At 44.9% G+C, this 20,744-nt stretch overlaps 1 protein-coding gene across 1 annotated transcript in view; it reads right to left on the bottom strand.

Annotated features, from left to right (window-relative positions):
• Positions 1–20,744, bottom strand: part of PTK2B (protein tyrosine kinase 2 beta) — a 124,874-nt gene that overhangs the window by 35,255 nt on the left and 68,875 nt on the right. Inside the window, exon 2 of the mRNA XM_025050415.1 lies at positions 13,969–14,206. Coding sequence (XP_024906183.1) covers positions 13,969–14,169 — 201 coding nt within the window. The 5' untranslated portion in view covers positions 14,170–14,206. The remainder of the gene's footprint in view (positions 1–13,968; positions 14,207–20,744) is intronic.

Below are 20,744 nucleotides of genomic sequence, written 5' to 3'. Positions count from 1 at the left end.
ATTCTATCAGTTGCTATTTAGATAAGACCAAGATTCTTTTCCTGCTACAGAAAAACCTTTACTTCCACCTAAAACCTTTACTTCCGCCTACATGAAGGTTACTGAAAAGCAGGCCCTCAGACTGCCCCTGGCTCACAGCTTCTGATACTTTCTTGCAAACAGTGAGATATCTAGCTTTCCTTTCTGCTTGGCTACCATCGATTTATTTGCTTTAACAAATAGTGTGAAGACCCCAAACAGCCTTTGCCTCTCTCCCTATTCTCTGGCATTTCTCTTATAGGTCAGAAACAAAGAAGGGATAGGACTGGATGATTGGCCCTTTGTCCAGGATAATTTCTTTCCCAAAAGAAAAAGTTCACCCAAGCAATTAATTACTCAATCCACTTACTCTCTCCTTTATTGGTACTCGGTCACATTTTTTTCCATTAGAAATTGATTTTTGTGTATAGCATGAGGTATGGCCTAAAATTAATTTGCTTTCACAAGGATGTCTAACATTAGGTGACTATATGTGTGGAGCTGTATCTCTTCTCTTTTTCTGTCCCTTTGATCTAATTGTCTATCCTTGTCCCTCAGTCACATTTTATAACTTCTTTAGTAATCTCTGTAATCTCACGATTTTCTTAAGTTTATCTTTTTTTTTTTTTTAAACAAAACAAAACAAAACTAATCTTCTGCTTTCCTGAACTTATGAAACATTTTTAACTTCACATTTTATAACTTCTTTAGTAATCTCTGTAATCTCACGATTTTCTTAAGTTTATCTTTTTTTTTTTTTTAAACAAAACAAAACAAAACTAATCTTCTGCTTTCCTGAACTTATGAAACATATTTCATGTTAGTGGCTAGGTTTTAGAAACATCATGACAACTGAGACCCCCACCACCCTCCATCGGAATTGGCGACGCCTTGCCGAAGGTCACACCTCTTACTGGAGGCAGCCTGCACCTAGCGACTGGTCACTTCGGGAGTGTAAAAGCCCATCCGTCCTTTCATCCCAGTTTGGGACAGCTCTGCTGGGCCATCCCCGCTCCAGAGCTTCCTGAGGTGTGACAACATGAAAGCCCAACTTCTCCCTCTGGCGGTCCCATGGTTCTCACCCCCTAGGTGAGTTTCGCAAGGGTATTCATGACACACTCTGTGCATGCAAACCTCCTTCTCAGGGTCTGCTTTTCTGGACTCCGACTTGAGGTACTGGCCTTCAAACTGCTTTCTAGGCTTGCTCTAACTCACCCTCCTTACTTTTCGCTTTGTGAAGACAAAATGCTCCTCTTTTTAGAGATAACTGAATTGAAAATTTCAATGAATTGAAGCCTTAATTAGAAAAAAGTATTGCCTGAAGTCTACTGAAAAAGATGTCAGTTTGAGGACATTTTGAAACAGGTGGCTTTTGTTGAAAACCCTCATTGGCTCCTTACTTTCTTCGTGCGAGGATACGGCCCAAACCCCTCAGTGTGAGGCAGAGAAGATCTTTTGGAATTTCCCTCCGTCTCATCTCTCACTCTCACCATGCTGTGCTCTGAGCTCCAGCCTCCCAGATTTACTCTCTTTCTTCTCCAAGCACAGCATGGTTCCCTCTTCCTCCTGTCCTCTCATCCTGGTGAGTTGCCAGTTAGCACCGTGAGGTCCTTTGGGAAGCCCCTCCTGAGTCACCGTGAAGGGTTTGTTCCCTCCCCTAGATTCCCAAAGACCTCTGCACATACATTGAGTAAGATAACTGTTCTGGGTTGGATTCTGTCTCTCTAAAAAAGATATGTCGAAGTCCTATAAGCCAGCATCTTAGAAGTATGATCTTTACAGACTAATAAAGTTAAAATGAGGTCACGAGGGTGGGCCTTTATCCAATATGACTGATGTCCTTATAAAAAGGAAAAAGCCTGAACATGGAGGGAGCCACGCGCACAGGGAGAATGTCACGTGAAGACGGAGGATTTGAGAGCCGCATTTATGAGCCAAGAAATGTTAAAGATTGCCAGCAAACCACCAGCAGCTAGGAAGAGACAATCCTTCTATAGCATTCAGAGGGAGCATGGCCCTCTGGAGACTTTGATCTTGAACTTCTAGCCACCAGAACTGCAAGACAATGAATTTCTGCTGTTTTGAGCCACCCCATTGTGGTATTTTGTTATGGCATCCCTAAGAAACTAACACTTTATGGTTTTCTTTCTATCCTTTCAAATCAAGGTCAGAAGCCAAACCTCATATATAATATTATCCCTGATTCCAAACCCAGTGCCTGGCATAGAGAGGATCCTTAAATACTTGGAGAAATGAACAGTGGCCAACTCTCTGGATAACAAGTTGGTGTTATGAAGGATACTGACCCACCATGAAAAACGTTCACGAGATCAGGTGTGTGGGGACTAACAACGCCACAGGCTTTGTGGTCGACAGGATTTGGGCACCTAACCTCCATTTCCTCATCTGTAAAGTGGGGAACATACCCCTTCCTTTATGGGATTTTGGGTGGGATTAGATAATATGTGGTGTAAATAAAAAGAACAGATATTAATTTATAAGCACGTGACACGGTCGTTCCCCCTCCATCTTCTAAGGGGCTTCCGTGTGTCACTCAACTCTTGGACTTCCTGCTTCTATTAAAATGGGATATATAGGATATAAAATCATATACAAAGTAAGACAGTGATGGAAGCAGAAACAAACAAATCCAGAATGAAATATATCGAAATGTAAACAGTGTTGTCTTGGGGTACTGTAATTATACACATGTATATTTTTATTCTTCTGGGTTTCCTGTGTTCGAATTTCTGTATGTAATGTAGTAGTTAAGGGAAGGACCTCAGAGTCAGAAACTGTTTCGTCTCTGATGTGCATTGTGACTTTGGGCAAATTAACTTCTCTGCTTTGTTCTCCCCTTCTGTAAAATGTGAAAATATTCCTATCTCATAGAGTTCTTGAATGGATTAAATGAAATGATATAGGTAAAGAACTTAGCATAGTGCCCGGGGCATAGTAGTGTTAAATAAAATGGATCATTATTATTGAATGACCATGTGTTCATTTTTACATACTATTTGATTTGATTTGATAATATTTTATTGAGGATTTTTGCATCTATGTTTATTAGAGATACTGGTCTCTAGTTTTCCTTTCATGTACATCATTCATATACTCATTTTATAATTGTAAAAAAATCTCTTTAAAAATAAACATTTAAGTTTAGCTATTATAAGAGGCTTGGTTTTGCAAATTAGGGGTAAATAATTCATAGTGAAATGATAGGAGCAAATATCATCTTTCAACTTGAGACAAATACCATAGCTTATGCCTATGTGCTTGGCTCACGTGCTATCAGGTGGGGATCTCACACCCTACTGATAGGCTTAGCTTTTTAAGAGATGAATAAACTCCCTGTAAAATATAGAACTCTAAAATTAAAATGCTGACAAGACAGTAAACATCACAGGGCCAAAGAGAAAAAGAATGGCCAAATTCACTCAGGTCTTAATGAAAGTTTAATAGATATATTGCCTCCTAGATCCTAGAAGCTCACATGTGAAAGCAGACCTCACCGATGTAGCCACAAAAATAAAATCTACAATTCTATAGATACTCAAACATCAAATGTTTATTCGGCTCACAAAGCTTAGGCTGGAATTGTAGAGCCTTAAGTAAATTTAGAAATCACTTAATTTGACTCTGTTTTTAAACAAAGAGACCCAGGGAGGTCAAGTGACTTGGCCAAGGATATACAGGGAATTCTATTTTAAACCAGCTGAAATTCTCTTAACCCTCCTACACGTCCTCATTTATGAATGCCAATCTTCCCTCCAGTCAACTTCCAATTTTGTCTTTATATCAAGTAATCCAAGAGATTACTGGTCTCATTCCAGTACTCTCTAGGCATCAGTTCATTCATTTGTTCATTCGTTCATTCTGCAAACATCAACTGTGTATCTATTTTGTGTTAGGCTCTATATAGGCATTGGGGATGCAGCGGTGAACAAGACACAGCCTCTACTCTCTAGGAGAGCAGTTCTGTTTAGAGATTGACAAGAGGCAGTGGCTATGCAGCCTGTCAATCACTAAGATGGGGAAAATGAGACCGCTATGGCACCATCTTCAACCACCTCATGTCCATCTACAGACTTCCTCTTTCCTTCTGTCCCATCCAGCCCTCTCCTGTCACCCTTTCATAGACCCTTGCTGACTCAGTATCTTGTGGTTCTCAGACTCTGTTACCAATGACTTCATACCCTAGGGACTCCACCATCTACGTGATTGCTGATCATCCTTCCCCAGAGAGTGTGAGACAGATGGGTGTCCTGCAGACAGACAGGGTCCTGCATGTCCTTTGAGGCAGTGATGGGTCTCAGAACCCCTGAGATTCTAATTCAGTAAATTTGGGATGGGACTTGAACATTTAGTATTTTAGAAACTCTCCAATGACTCACATCATCTGCCTCATCTGGGAAGACTGACATAGTGGTTACATGAACCCATGCATCTGCCTGCCCTATGCACCACACTTCTTAGGTAATTGCTGCCACAGACCCAAGATGCCACTCCCTGTACACACCAGGTCAATCAGAAATTCTTTCCTGCTGGAATTTGGAAATGAGACATGGAATTCTAGTCAGCCTCTGCTGGCTTTATAACTGGAATCCATCTACCCATCCAATATCCATCCATTCATCAACTATCCATCCATCTTTAAATAATTTCTCATCAATGAATTTAGCAAATTAGGAGAACAAAAAGGAAGTTCCCTCTCATGGGGCTTATTTTTTATTAGAGAATAAACAATAAACAAATAAGTATAATAACACCTCTGATAAGTGCTAAGAGGACACACAAAGCCAGTAAGGGCACCAGGGGGCTGCTATTTTACATGAGGTGGCCAGCAAAGTCCTCTCTACTAAAGGAACATTTGCATAGATCCCCCAAGGAAGCAAGGGAGAGAGAAGTGGCCTTGTCGGGGAAGAGTCTTCCAGGCAAAGGGATCAGAGAGCACAGAAGCTCCACAATGGGTATCTGTGAGGCCTCGGTGTGTTTGGTGCATTTGAGTGACTATGAAGAGGCCAGTGGGGCAGTGGGGGAAAGGGCATGAAGGAAAGTGATAAGAGAAAAGGTCAGGGAGGGCTAGGCCAGGCTTGGCAAATGTTTTCTGTAAAGGGTCAGGTAGTAAATATTTTAGGCTTTGTGGCCATATGGCTTCTGTCACAACTACTCAACTCTGCTGCTATGGCTCAAAAGCAGCCATAGATAATACACAAGCAAGTGAACGTGGCTGTGTTCCCATAAAACTTTATTCACAACAATGGTGGTGGGCCATATTTGGCCTGCAGGCCATTGCTTGCTGACCCTTATTGTAGGCCAAGGTAAGGACTTTGGATTTTGAGTGAGACAGGCAGCCATTGGAGTGTTTAAAGTAGAACAGTGATCTGATCTAAGCTATACCTCAAATATATCCCTCTAGCTGACCTGTGCTTTGAAAATTCACCATGGCTGCTACCTATAGAATGAACTGCAGGGGGACAAGGGCAGAAGCAGTTAGGAGGTGAGAGGTAAGATATTCTGATGATCTGTACCAGGCTAGAGGCAGAGGAGGTGGTGAAAGGAAGTGGTCAGAATCTGGATATGTTTTGATGGTAGCACTGACAAGATTTCATGACAGATTAAATACAAAGTGTGAGAGAAAAAGAATTCAAGAATGACCCTGAGGTCTCTAGCCTGAGATACAATGAACTGTGAGAACAGAGCTGCTATTAATGGGGCTGGGAAAGACTGGAAGAGAAGTAGAGCTTTAGGAGAGGATTATGAGGAGTTTGATTCTTCACGTAGAAGTTAGACATCCCATGGAGATGGCAGACAGGTGGATGTGTGAGCTGAAGTTGTGGGAGGAGATTGGAATCAGTATCATAAATTCGAGCTCCATTGGTTAAAATTAGAATTTTAAGCTATGCGACTAGATGAGATCACCTGAGGAGTGACAAGGCACCAGCATGTGGCATCACAGAGCCTGACAGCGTCACAGGAAACATCACTCCAGGGTACAAGCAGGCTACAGGATACCTGGCAACTGAGAATCCTCAGCAACAGTGTGGAAAAGAGATAGACTTTCATCAGCCCGTGCTCCCTGATCATTTCCTGACACTTAGCCTTGCTTCAGTGTAGGTGTGCATATGTGTGCAGAGTGCTCGTGCTCACCAGCATACTGCATACACGGATCTGTGCCCATCTGAATGGGGGCACCAGAAACAAACACTGTGATCCTAACTGATGGCTGCCATGCGCTGAATGGTGGCCCCCAAAAGATATGTCCGTGCCCTAACCCTTGGAACCTTTGATGCGACCTTATTTGGAAAGAGGGTCTTTGCAGATAAATTAAGGATCTCAAGATGAGATCATTCTGGACTATCTGAGTGGCTCCTAAATCTAATGATGTGTCCTTACAAAAAGCACCCAGAGAGACACACAGAGAGAAGGGAAGAGAGGGACGTGAAGACAGAGGCAGAGATTAGAGTTGTGCAGCTGTCAGCCAAGGAAGCCTGGAGCCACCAGAAGCTGGAAGAGGCAAGGGAGGACCCTCCCTTAGAGCCTTCGGAGGGAGCACAGCCTGCCAGCCTCTCCACGTGGGACATCCAGCCTCCGGAACCGTGAGAGAATACGTTTCTGTTGTTTTAAGCCACCACGTTTCTGGTAATTTGTTACAGCAGCTCTAGGAAACAAATACAATAGCCATACACGTTATGAGTTCTCAACATACCTAAGGGATAATTTTTTAAAAGTGATGAATAAAATCATAAAAGTTAGCATGACTTGTTCCACTGTGGAAACATTCATTTTGATGCAATAAAAACCGCTATCTAACAAGGACATTCAGCAATACAAATGCCAGATTAAAAATAGAAATGTAAGCACAGGCACCTGACTGCTAATTTGTCGATATAATAAATCTAGTCCCACAGATCAATAAAGAGAGGCACAGAGAGCTCTGCGTGTCTGCCTCGTGCTCCCCACTGCAGGTGCCTGCGGGTAGGTGCGCTGGCATGGTGAGCACACACAGGAAATGGGGAGGGGGTGCAGAAAGGAGGGGGCCTTCGTGAATGTACTTCTTTTTATATCACTGTGAGTCTCTGTGGTATCGGTTTGTGGTTTCCTGGCTGAACCCTTCCCTCTCAGGTTTTCAGGGACTGTTCTCATGTATAAGGGGCTGGTCTCATGTGGCTTCTTATTGTCTTTAGGGTAACCTTTCTTGTAGAAATGGCAACTTTGCAGCACAGGTAATCATGCCTTCCCTTCCTCTCACACCTCAACCTTGTGGTCTTGCCCCCAGACACATATGAAGGACGGTAGCAGGGACTGTTCTGGAAACAAAGAACCTGAGCGGATGAATCGTGGGCTGGAGACTTTTCCTCTGATCACACAGAACAGCTGGCCCTGCGCCTTTGTTCAGGCGGCCATAACAGAGCACCAGAGACTGGGTGGCCTAAATGACATTTATTTCTCACAGTTTGAGAGGCTGTGAAGTCTCAGATCGAGGTGCCAGCAGATCTGGCTCTTGGTGAGGGCACTCACTCTTCCTGGTTTGTGGACAGCCACCTTCTCACTTGCCCTCACGTGGCAAGGAGAGAGATCTGGTCTCTTCATCTTCTTACAAGGACACTAATCCCATCATGGGAGCCCTCATAACCTTATCTAAACCTAATCGCCTTCCACAAGCCCCACTTCCTGATGCTATCACACTGGGAGCTAGGGCTTCAACATATGAATTTGGGGTTGGGCGACACAAACATACAGTCCATAACATCCTATGTCTAGTTAAGCGATAGGTTTAAACTTGAAACTAACTGGTATGATTGGCTGATGAGTTACAGGAAAGAATGATCACAATTTCTGAAATCTGCCTCTCTGGGAATATTCTGGAATGTATCGTGTGACCACTGAATTTACAGGAGAGGGCAGTGAGTACAAGCATGGGCAGAGCAGGCTGCATTTGGGATTGGACTCTGCCCTCCTCACACATCAGGCTAGCAGTACCTGCCAGCTACCCTGCAGGCTGGGAGCCCTGCTGTGATGGAGGGGACACACCTGGACCTGGCTGGAGGGCACAGGATGTCTCAGTCTGTGTTCCTCCCAGGGATGTAAAGGCAGATTCTAAGTGGGTAATGCTTCAAGACAAAACAAAGATGAATGCTGAATGTGGCTTTTCAGCATGGTAGAGTATGGCTAACAAGAGGGTCTTGGATGTGGGGGCCATGCCTGCACCCTCAGAACCACACCGTATTACAGACAAGTGCCTATTTTTCTGCTTAAGATCCTCCTGTATGAGACACAGATGGTCCAGTGATGGACAGAGATGGGCCCATGCGGAGAGTGGGTCAGCCAGAGAAGGAAAACGCCATGGGCCAGCAAGTCAGGGTGAGGCAGAGAGAGGAACGAATGTTGCACTCAGAAGTAGGTGACCACACAATTTATTCTCCGACTCATAATGCTCTTAAGATCGGAAGGGGCACTGTCAAAAGTCTTCCTGGGCAGTGTGTGTAAACTAGAACTGTGTGAGACAAATCAGGATATATGCTCAACCTACACAACTTACCCCAGAAGAGAGTGAGAGAAGAGGAGCAGGAGGAAGGAGAGGTGGGGGGTAGGGAGGGAGGGAGGGAGGGAGAGAATAGAAATGAGAGAGGCGGTAAGAGTCAGAGAGACGCCCTGTGTGGGCACGTCTAGGTGGCACTCTGCTAGTTGTTTACAAAGTGTTATCTTAACCCCTTTCCCAGACAAGCAAATTAGCATGTTAGAGAAATATATAATAATATAAGCCTCCACTTGCTCCAGAGATTCAGAGCTTCCAAACAAACACAATTTCCAATGAATATCAAACGAAAGAAATGGAAAATCAAGAAGAGCAAAATGCATTTCTCATTTGGCACGTTGCTCAGTTCTCTTCAACACCTGTCTGATTTCTTTTGGGTCCTAAGTACAAAGGCCAGTGTTTATTCACACAGCTTTTAGCAGCACAGACAAAGCATCATGAGGTTATTACATTCGCACAGAAAGAAGTTGAGAATAAAAAGAAAAAGGTGAAATCAGCGAGTATGCATGGAGTAACTATGTTTTGGAAATGTGCTACCACATGGACGGTGCCAGGGCGATTCTCAGTCACTTCTCTTTGGTCAGACACAGCTGGATGGTGGGAAGGGAGAGTCTTAGGCAGGGAAACTGGACTCAGCGTCCACAAACAGGCCCTGAATAGCAAAGCTGTTGTTCCTTGACGTTTGGGCTGAGCAATTTTGTATCCCATGCCTGCACAGAACCTCTCTTCCTGTCAGAGTACTTGCCTCCACTTGTAAAGGTTCATTCATTAGCGTGAGTCTACGTCAGGTTCACCCTTGGCCTGGAAGGCCCATGAAAGCCTGGAGTGCATCTGTGTTTTGGGCCATGATGATATTCCCCAGGTCGTAACAAGCATGGTACAGGTACATAGGAGTGGATGATGAAATTATTCAGGACTCTTTTTTAATGATCTCACCTACAGCCATGGTTTCAACTACCACGCAGAGGCTGACAACACTCAAATGTCTATCTCCAGCCCAGTTCTCTCCTCCAGAATCATGTATCAAACAGTCTACTTAACATTTTCATGTGAAAATGTTAGAGCATCTCAAGTGCACGTGAAAGCTCCAACAATGAACATGTGAACTCCCTGGTCCCCAGTTAGTTTCTCCTCAAGTGTTCATCTTAGGGAGTGAGACTCTGTCTACCTGAACCAGGGCTGCCAGCCTCGACACCTCCCTCTTCTCCGTTTCTCCATCTCCTGCTCATCAACAAAACTTTTCATTGCCATCTCCTAAATTCTCCGGATTACAATTACTCCTCTCCATAGACCACGGTGGTTAAGGGTGCAGGTTCTGAAAGTGGGTTTGCTGGGTTTGAAAATAGTCTCCACCACTTGCTAGCAATTTGCATAACTCCTCTAGATCTTATTTCCTTATATACAAAATAGAGATGATAGCTATATGGTTCATAGGGTTCTTTTGAGAAGTCAATAGGAGAATGCATATGCTGTGCTTTCAAAAGTGCTAGCTATCATCACCCCTACCATTTCACCCCACCATCATCATCACCATCACCACCATCATCGTCGTCACCACCGTCACCATCGACACCATCACGAACATTATTATCACCACCATCATTACCATCAACATTATCATCACCATGGCTACAATCTTAATCTAAGCTCCATTACCTCTCACCTGAATCATTGCAATAGCCACCTTACATCTCCCCATATCCATCCGAGCCTTCCCCCAATCTATTTTCCACTATGTAACCCAAGTGATCTTTTAAAAATGCAATGTTACGTCATTCAAATGCTTAAACCATATCAGTGGCTTCTCACAAGAGATGGGGTGAAATCCAAAATCGTTAATGTGGCTCAAATCGCCAAACTTTGCTATTCCTTAGCCTCAAACCTGCCATGTACCTTCCCACTTCGGAACCTTCACGCACGCTGTTCCCTCTGCCAGGAACACTGTTTCTCTTGCCTTCTCCTCTTTCCTTCTCTCCATAATCAAAACCTCCCTGAAATATTGCTTATACTCATTGTCTCCACTCTCCAACCCACTGCACAATGGCTTCTGCCCCCGTCTTCCACTGAAACTGTCCAGCAAAGGTCATTATGGAACCCATTCCTGAGGCCAATGAACCTCTTTTCAGCCTTAACTGACTTGACCTTTCTGACACTGCTAACCCCTCTTTCCTCAGTCTCCTTTGCCTTTGTCTCCCCTGCCTATTTTTTCGGTTCTTTTCATCATTCTCTGGATGATTCATCTTTTCCCTTCATTTGCTTCTCTTTCTCTACCAGACCCTAGAAGTTGATTGCCCATCCTAATTGGAACTCTCTTTCTCTCGCTCCGTTCTTTCTCTGTGGGTGATCCAATTCATTTGCATGGTATCCATTGCATAATGACTCCCAAATCCTCATCTCTAGGTCCTTTATCCCTCCTGAGCTCCAGGCCCACGTTCTTCCATGTGGGTGTTTCATACACACAACACATGTAAAGCTAAAATCTCAGAACGCCTTTTCTTTCTCTGTTGGTAGCTCAATGAATGGTACCAACACACATTCAGTTGCTCAAGCAAAAACTTGAGTCATCCTTGTCTCCTTCCTTTCTCTCCCTCCCTACAGTTGTTAATCATCAAATTCTGTTGACTCTGCCTTCTTAGATGCTCTCAGATTTGTTCACTTGTCTTTGTTCTCAATGCCATTTCCTTTCTTCGCTCAGGCTCTCATCATTTCCCACCTGCAATGTGGCCACAGCTTCCTAATCCATCTTCCTTTCACTGGCCTTTGCACAATCTGTACCACTGTCAGAGTTTAGGGAAAAGAGAACTAGTGGTCCAACTTTTAAAAGAAGGATTTCTTAGGCAATTAAGCAATAGTTTACTTAAAGAAACATCTTTTCTGCATCCTTTTCTTAGTGATCCATCAAGCATATCTGTGTATTTAAGGTTCTGAGAAGTCCTGTTGTAAAGAAATCTGTTCAGAATTGTATAAATAAGTATTCCTCAAACTTCTTTGACCATAAAACCCCTCCTCCAGGACACACTTCTTAACATCTTACAGGATATTATGTACTGTTTCAAAATGCAGATCTGATCGTCTTCTCTATTTGAAAATATGACAGATAAGTGGATAAACACTAAAAGAAGACAGTTTGAACTTTATTCTATGGCAATTAGAAACCCTTGGAGATTCCTAAGCCAAGTAACAACCTAATACCCTTATAATCAATAGCTTCTAATGACCGAGCTCCTACTATATGTAGGTGCTTCTCATCTATCATCTCTAATCCTTACAATAAATAAGGCCACACGTGGGCATGATCCCCAAGTGAGGAGACTGAAACCAGCTTGGTTAAGTCCTGGCTCTAAGGCCATATAACCAATATTGGGGGAGCATCATCTGGCTCAAGGTCTAGGTGGCTTTAAAGCCATGGCTGTTTGCAATAAATAGGTGGCATTTTGCCTGCAGGACAGATTGGAAACAAGAAGAACCAGGAGGCTTGGACATAAATTCTTAGGCCACCACTTCTTTTTTATTCTTCTCCACCTCTGTTCTCATATTCCTCCAGATAATGCCTCTGTGCTAGCCGCTCCTCTTAAACTTGGGTCTCATTGCCCTTGGTGTAGATCTGTTGTATATTCTCCCCTTAAGCACTCAGCAAGACATCAGATGGCTCTAGCAAAGCCTCTCCCATGCTTAAAATCTGTGTGTTTCTCCCTAATGGCTGAACAGCCCCAAATTCCTCAGCCTGGTAGTCTAGGCCTTCCCTTATTTGCCACCAACTTTTCCTTTCTGATCTTGACTTTGGACACTTTTCTAAATACAACCTATGCTCTAGCCTAACCAAACTACTCACCGTTCAGCAGCCTCCCTGCCTTTGTTCTTGCTGTTCCCTCCTCACAGAAAGCCCTCTGCTCTCCTCAGTGCTGCTGCTTCAAATCTACCTACACTTGAGGTCTCTTTTCACTGTGACTCCACAGAACACATCCTGATCCAGGCCAACCAGATACTTTCAGATTTTCAACGCAAAAGGGCAGGGGCGTGCCCCCAAATTTAGAGATCTGGTTAACTTCTGAAAATTACACTAATGAAACCTACAGTGAATGGCATCAGGTATCTGCGAAGATGAAAACCCCCAAAGGAAGACTCAAGAAATAGTTAAGGAGATACAAAAACACCATTCTGGAAGATGGCACCCTGAGTTTGCTCTCAGGACACAATTGCACCCACAGATCTGGAACCATGAGATGAGCAAGCAAAACCCGAATCAAAATCAGTCAAGGAAACAGAGGAATAACCAAATCATAATCAATTGTGATAACTGGCCAAGGCAGTGACCTAATCAATTACATTCTGCTCTGGTGTATTGAAGCATAGCATGTGCTGTAATAGATGGAAAGCAGCCAAGGAGACAGACATGTACAGGCTGCTGCCAGCGCTGAGCAGAAGAGACACTCACTGAGTTTGGGGAATACTGTCTTTTAGAATGGGGGAAGGATTGCTAACAAGAGGATTGGAGATAGTTCATCCGGCTTTCTCCGGCCTGGTTAGTTATCCCGAAAGTCCCCTGATTCCTTTGTTTGAATTACCAACTCACCAAGAAACCTTTTGAGAACCAATTTGGCTTTCTTTTGCATTATCAGAAAGGAATATTCTGGGCAGTGGAAAGAGAGGTCCTCATTATATCATCGGGCTGTTGGAAGGATTCAGTGAGATAATGTATGGAGAGGAATTGATCCAGGCTACCCACAGTAATAAATAAATACAGGTCTTTAAAATCAATCAATATATTGTGACTCTGCTTCTGATGACAATTTCTTATACATTTAAGGTGAACTGGCTACCTGGTGTCTAGGTGCCCTGATGATGGTGGGCACTTGGACTTCCAAAACAGATTCTGTGACCCTGGATGAGAATGAGCCAATCGAAATATTGCTTTAGAAAGGGCCTGCCAATCATCCACCCGGTCTAGGGCACCTCTAATTCAGTATCATCCTCTAAATGTCCCACCAGTTTCCATGTCTAAGCACCCAGCACGTCTTATACAATTTTTGTTCAATTTTCAAAGCCTTCACTTATCTATCGAATTGCAGCTCCACCAGAATATAAATAAACTCTTTGCAGGTGGGGGCTCTTATGTCCCTTGTCGCTACTCAAATATCATAAATATTTAATGAGTTGAATCAAAGACCAAGTAAATACATGACCTGAGGTTCAAAATAAGGCTATAAAATTTGCCTTCAGGCTACTGAGGAAGTAGTAGCCTGGCAAGGAGGCCTGGAGCTACAAGCTGAGAATTTCTCTCCTGGTGTCCCCACCCCACGGGCAGATATAAGAGGGCCTGTTAGGCTGAAGAAGGGCCGCTCAGCTGCCCAGGAAGGCAACAGAGAGACAGATGAATGGAAGGAGCAGGCACCGCCCAGCACACTCACCCGGATCTCAGTCTGCACAGTGCATTTAACCAGTTTGAAGTTCTTCCCAGGATTGAAGCTGTTGCTATAGAAGCAGACCTTGAGTATCCGCACGTCTTCCTTTTCCACGTCTACTGGCACCACCATGGGCTCTGGGGGGCCTTCCGGCCGCCGTAACGTGCCCACCTTCACTCGGCTCAGGGGCTCGGACACCCCAGACATCCTCTCAGAGGGCAGCTAGGACCAGCACATCGCAGTCCTGTGGAGACAGCAGAGGGACAGCCCTGAAGCGAGTCTGTGTAGGCCCATATGCCTCACCCCCGAGGGACAGCACCCACCAAGCTGAGGCCCACACAAACAACGCATTCTCCCATTCCCAAAAACTTCCCTTAAAGGCATCGGGATTTATTGACTGGGGGAAGCTGAAGCACAAAGGAACAGTTTGCATAAATACCCGGGTATCAAACCCAGACTTGGAACTCCCAGGCTGTGAGCTCTCTCTTCTAGAAGCCCCCTCTCTCCATTCCTTTTCTCCTCCCACACTGGCTCCTAGGCAAGGGGCCCACACTTTGCAAGCACAGCTGTGAGAGGAGGCGGCCACAGCATGGTTCCAAGACACAGCTGAGCAGAAAAAGTGAGGAGAAGGACAGGAGAAAATAGCAGGAGGAAGCAGGGACAAGGAGAAAAACTGAGAAGAAACAGAACTGGAGAATGGGTGGCCTGGAGGGCACCGGAACAGAGAAGGCAGGAAAGGGCCCAGGTCGGGGCCCAGGGTATCGGCTGATGGCTTGGTCTGCCCCCTCCCAAAGCCACTGAACTTTCTGGGCCAGAAGACTCAGTCTCACAGAAACTCAATGAACAGCACATCGTTCACTGCATACAGAAGAATTCAAGAGGAACAGCACTCAAGCAGCCCAATTTGGAAGGTCTTTCTGCTGGGCCCTTAGAAAGCCCACCCAGTTCTGATGACAGTTCGGTTGACACTCATACGGACAATTAGAATCCTAAGAATCTTTACTTCACCCTGAATCTCAGCAAAATCGGTCCTCCTGATTCAACACAACCCTGCTGGCTTTACTCCCTTCTGGTCTAAAGCAGGAGTGCCCGAAGGAAGCAGTCGAAGTTCTATACTCAGACCGGTGGTGTCAGTCTCGGCTCCACACTAGGATCCCATGGGAAGGTTTTAAGAAAGCCTAAATCCAGGCCCTGTGTTTGAAGATTGCCACTGAGTTGGTCTGTGGGGAGGCCTGGAGTTGATATTTCAAAGTTTCTAAGGATTTTTCCAATATTCAGCCTGGGTTGGGAACCACTGTTCTAGACTAAGCTTTGCTCTCATCCTGAACCCATCCTTACGGAAAGATATCTCCCTTCCAACAAGACAATGGGATTTTAGAGGGACATTCCTAGGACAGGAGTTGGGAGCGAAAGGAAAGAGCTGCAAATATTACAATGCAAATGTGGAATCAAATAGTTTAGATGTGGAATCAAAGTCTGTGTCTGTGCATTCACACTCTGCTGGGCACTAGAAAGGAAGACACAATCATTAGCTTCAAAGTCATTCCTTTCAAAAAGCCAGTGTGTATTATGAGACATGAAAGAGATGCTGTGAGGATGAGGGAAGGAGCAGGGTATGTCCCTTCCATCGGGGGCAGGCAGACTATAGGCAGGGCACCAGACTGAGTCGACAGGGCAGCTAGAATTTGGGACGAGACAGGTAGAGAAAAGAATATCCAGTCTGCTTCATCTAATATGAATATTCTAGAAGTATCCATGCATTCTCAACAAATATCTACTAAGCGTGTCCTGCGTGCCAACACTCTGCTATGTACTGGGCACGTACCTCAGTTTCCCCAGATCCTCAATAAGGAATCCAGAAGAAGTGGCTTGCGAAGAAATCCACTAGAGGAGTGGGAAATGTGTGACAGGGAAGGGAAGACAGCCAAAGGAGGGTTATCGACTGAGTTATCATCGCTTGGGCAACTGCAGCTAATTCTGCAGAACTACCTCTCCCAGGGAGGAAGGGGCCTGGGCATGCATACACCACTTCTTACAGGCGTCGTTCCCGTGGTTCAGCCAGTTCTGCATAAGAGCAGAGTGGACTTGGGAGGCAGAGAAAGTCCTCAGGCACAAAGATGCAGATGCTGGCAGGTAGAAGAAAGCAAAATACTGAAATGGTAAGGCCCAAGGGGATATCAGAGTGGACAATGACAGCTTTGCTACAGGATATGAAGATGACACAAGGGTGTCTTGCCCCTAAAGAGCTTATACTCGTAGAGACAAACCTTTATTTACATACAGGTAAGTAAATAACACACATAGATCAGGATCTACTTTGTCTACTGAGCCAGGGGCCCCATGGCCCCTGGGCATCTGTTTGTATAAACTAACTTTCAGGTGGGGGTTTCATGAGGCGGCTTTGCGAAACAGGTGTCTAAGACAGGAAGGAAATGGAGTGGCATATGGCGTCTGTTCCCAGGGACTAGATCCTACTAATGGAAGCCAGAGGACCTACATTCCAAAGGCCATTTGGAAACCAGGGGCACAGTCAGTGCTTTCATGTTGGCCAGTGGCGACATGGACTCAGAGCTGGAAAGAAGGGCATTATACCCCACATCTCAGGTTACACCCCATGGCTTCTGGGCATCCACAATGAAGGGATGGTGCTATGCCCCCTGGCCCAGGCAACATTCTCACCCAAAAGGTGCCAGTGCCAGCAAGGACACAGGAGACACCCCAAAGATTCCCGGAAGTATCAGGAAAGAGTTTGAGAGAGAATATTAAATGCAAAAGATCTGGCTGGTGCAATCTAGGAAACTCCATTTTCACACATTATGAGTGTCACTGGCTAAAGGGAAGAGCAAAGGAATAAGCCCTCCCTGAAGGGCAGGACACAAGAGCCTGGGACAGAGAGTAGGGCAAAGTCTGGTGGTAGTGGTGGTGGTGGTGGTGGAGGGTGTTAGACCCCCACAGGGCTTTTACACTTGTGCAGCTACAGCCAATAGTACAGTGAAATGTGGTGCCTTTAAACTTGAGAGGTCAAGAGGATATAAACACGTAAGGAGGATATGGAGCAACAGGAACTCTCACTCATTGCTGGTGCAAACTCGGGAAGACAGTAGTACAATTTCTTACAAAACTAAACGTACCCTTATCATACAATCAAGCAATCATGCTTCTCAGCATTTACCCGAAGGAGTTGAAAACTTTTGTCCACACAGAAACCTGCACATGGTTGTTTACAGAAGCTTTATTCATAACTGCCCCAACTTGGAAGCAACCAATATGTCCTTCAGAAGGTGAATGGATAAATAAACTATGGTACATCCATAAATAAACTATGGAATATTATTCACTACTAAAAAGATATGCCCTATTAAGGCATGAAAAGACATGGAGGATCCTTAAATACATATAACTAAGTGAAAGAAGCTAATCTGAAAAGGCTGGATACTCTGTGATTCTAACTGTATGACATTGTGGAACAGGTATAACTATGGAGACAGTTAAAAGATCAGCAGTTGCCAAGGTTTGGGGAAAAGAGGGATGAATAGGGAAAGCACAGAGGATTTTTAGGACAATGAAAATACTCTGTATGATACTGTAATGGTGGATACACGCCATCACACATTTGTCCAAACTTATAGAATGTACAGCACCAAGAGCGAACCCTAATGTAACCTATGGGTTTTGAGTGACGTGTCAGTGCGGGTTCATCAGTTGTAACAAATGTACCACTCTGGTGGCGGATATCAGTATGGGAAAGGCTGTGCGGGTGTGGGGGCAATGAGGTATGCAGGAAATCTCTGTACCTTCCTCTCAGTTTTTGCTATGCTCCTAAAACTGTTCTAAAAAATAAAGTCTATCAAGAAAAAAATGGAACGCTGAGAAACCACAGACTGAGAGTTGGCCCCCGTGCCCAGCCTGACTGGGCACTTGTCTAGCCCACTTGGGAGCCAGCCCTACCCCCACACTGACCAAAGAGAAATATTCATAGTCTGCACCTGACCGAGCATGGCCCACCCAGACTGATGCCTGGAGGATACTGCTTCCTCATCTTCATCAGTCTTCCCTGGCCCTTGAAGGAGCTGTCATTCACAGTAGTCAACATGGCTCCAGTCAAAATATTTTAGCAAAGACATTTCAGTCACCCAGGATTTTCCTTTACTTTCAGCCTGATGCAAGTATCTCAGGTCTGTCTTTAGTCCCGTGGAGCAGTAACCTTGGGCTATTTATTTCCAAAATACTTACAATTAAAAAACTTTAAAAGAAACCTAAGTGCTTTGCACAACAGTCCTGGGAGATGGGTATGGATAATAATACCTATTTACAGATAAGAAAACATATTCAAAAAGGTTTAAGCTATCTGTCCAGGGTTCATGCTTCTTAAATAGCAAACTTGGATCCCAAAGCAGCTTAGAATCCAAGTTCAAAGTATTTTCCACTTTCAAACCTGACTTTGAAGAAGGTAGTACCTCTTGATTCTACTGAGGTTGGCACAAACTCCATGCAAGAAGAAATTGCTTATCCCACCACTGAATATCCCCAGTCTATGAAGAACCCTGAGCATTAACCCTTCCCAAGCTAGGACTTGGTCATGTGATCCCCAAATCCTCTGACTCTCAACTTGTGAGCCAAAAGCTCTGCCCCTTTCTCCAGTCCAGACCTGGACCTCAGACTGGCAGTCCCTGCTCCCTGCACCCTGGCCTGTCCCAGACCCCATGAGCAGTGTCAGAGGAGAGAATGTCCCAACACACTAGCAAAAATCCTGGCTCTGAGCCATTGTGGGCTCCAGCTTGCCTTCCAAGCCCCAGATCTGCCCAAGTCAACATCAAAGAATAACAAACACAAGGAAATGGGCTCAAATTAAAACAGGAAAAGTTTTGATTGGCTATAAAAATGTCTTGGCCCAAACCGGCAAAGTGTACTAAGGGAGGCTGTATAATCTCTGAGTCCCTTAAGTCTTCAGGAAGAAAATAAATGACACTCTTCCTGAATGGCAAGACATTTACCTGCCTGAAGGAGGGGGGACTGAAGCAGGATTCAAGTCTCTTCAGGGCGTCTGTACCTGGCATGGGAAAGATGTCAGGGTTACAGGGGTCAATATCCCAGAAAAATATAATCTTATACTTGAGGACACTGGAGTGTTATGTTACGTCTTACTGAACACATTCTGTGTGCCAGGGAGTTTATGTTGACAATCTCTGAGTCTCTAGAAAAATTCTACAGGATAGGCAGTGTTAGCCTTAGACCTTAGGAGAGGACGCTGAGGCCTAGAGAGGTGACCTTGTTTAGACCACACATCTGGTAAGTGGTGAAGTCTGAAGGATACCATGTTGCCTAACTTGGAAGTCCATCGTGAGTAACATCCCACACTTGTGTGGCATGGCAGCCCCGAGGACACGAGTTTTCAACCCAGGTTTGATGAGTCAGATGTGTGTGCACCTTCTCTCTGACATCATGCCACCTTCCTGACTCATGGTCCCTTTTCCACGCTCCCCCAAATCTTGGGCAAAACTTTCAATTCTCAACACAATGCATTTTACCCTTGGGACTCTCAGCATCTGCTCTCACGTCTGGTTTCCCAAGCTTCAATGTCAATTGCCAAAGACCAGAGGGCTGGTGTCATGGCTGTCCTGCCACCGTGAATAGGAGTGAGTGCCCAGCTCTGCCACTGATCAGTTCTGATGCCTTGAGACATCAGGGCCAGATGAATCAGAGTCCCCAAACAGCAGCTGGTAGGTAGATGATGGCCTCTGATAGTTCCTCATGTCCATGGCAAAAAGTGAAAAATAAGGACGCTGTAGAGAATTCATTATGAATCTGAATGTACCCCATTTGAAGGGCAGTCTTTTATTCTAACAGTATGTCTTCTTACACTTTGGGGGGTTTCCAATACCTCATTTACTTATGAAATGACAAGGGCAGTCTTTGGTAATTGATAGCAAAGCTTGACCTCTCTGGGAACCAGAAGTGAGAGAGACACTGGGAGCCGGAGGCTAAAGTGCACTGTCTCCAGGATCGAATGTTCTGCCACTTACCAGTGGTGTGATCTGGACAAGCCATCTCACTAGGCCTAGGTTTCTTCTCTTGAGGCTTGAGGCTAACATTACCTATCCTTCAGAATTGTCTGGAGAATCGGAGATTACTTATGTCAACCCTCTGGCACATGTATTTTTTTTAAGGTCTGTGACTTGGCAGAAGAAAGAATCAGAAAGCCAATACTAGCCCCTACTTGTAAAAACAATTAAACTGGCCAGTAAGTCCAGGATCAGGTGGTTGTGGCAGCCGCTTCTGTCTTCAGTGCTCTGAGGCTGCCTTTCTGCCAATACCCGCCTGCCTCCATCTATCTGCCTACCTCAAAAGATCACCACTATGTCTTAGTCTTTGCTCACACGTAGGGCCATCATCTGTCCTTAGAACACCACAGAAGCATGGAAAGAAGCCTCACGGGAGACTTGAAAACGCCAGCCCTTTGGATCTCACAGAAGCCAGAATGTCACAAGACATACTTTATTTCCACTCTGTCTCTGAGTCACTTCCTCTTGCCAGTTTCCACATCAACAGAATGGGGAACACATGGCTTTCCTCTGCAAAGGCCTGCTGAGAGCAGCCATTTAACTAATTGGCAGTGACCTTGCAGTCTCGGGGAGCCAGGCCTGTGTTTCTGGGCAAGCTGGGTCCTCCCCAGCCCAAGCCCTTTCAGCCTCCCAGTTCCCTCACCAGCATTCTGTCTGCTCCAGGGCTGCCTAATCCATCATTTGACTAATCCCTTCTCCTCCTCTCCAGGCATCCCTCCC

Source organism: Pteropus alecto, unplaced genomic scaffold, assembly GCF_000325575.1.
Source record: "Pteropus alecto unplaced genomic scaffold, ASM32557v1 scaffold166, whole genome shotgun sequence".
NCBI classification, from domain to species: Eukaryota; Metazoa; Chordata; class Mammalia; order Chiroptera; family Pteropodidae; genus Pteropus; species Pteropus alecto.
The sequence above is the reverse complement of the archived record's forward strand: the minus strand, read 5'-3'. Positions and strand labels throughout refer to the sequence as shown.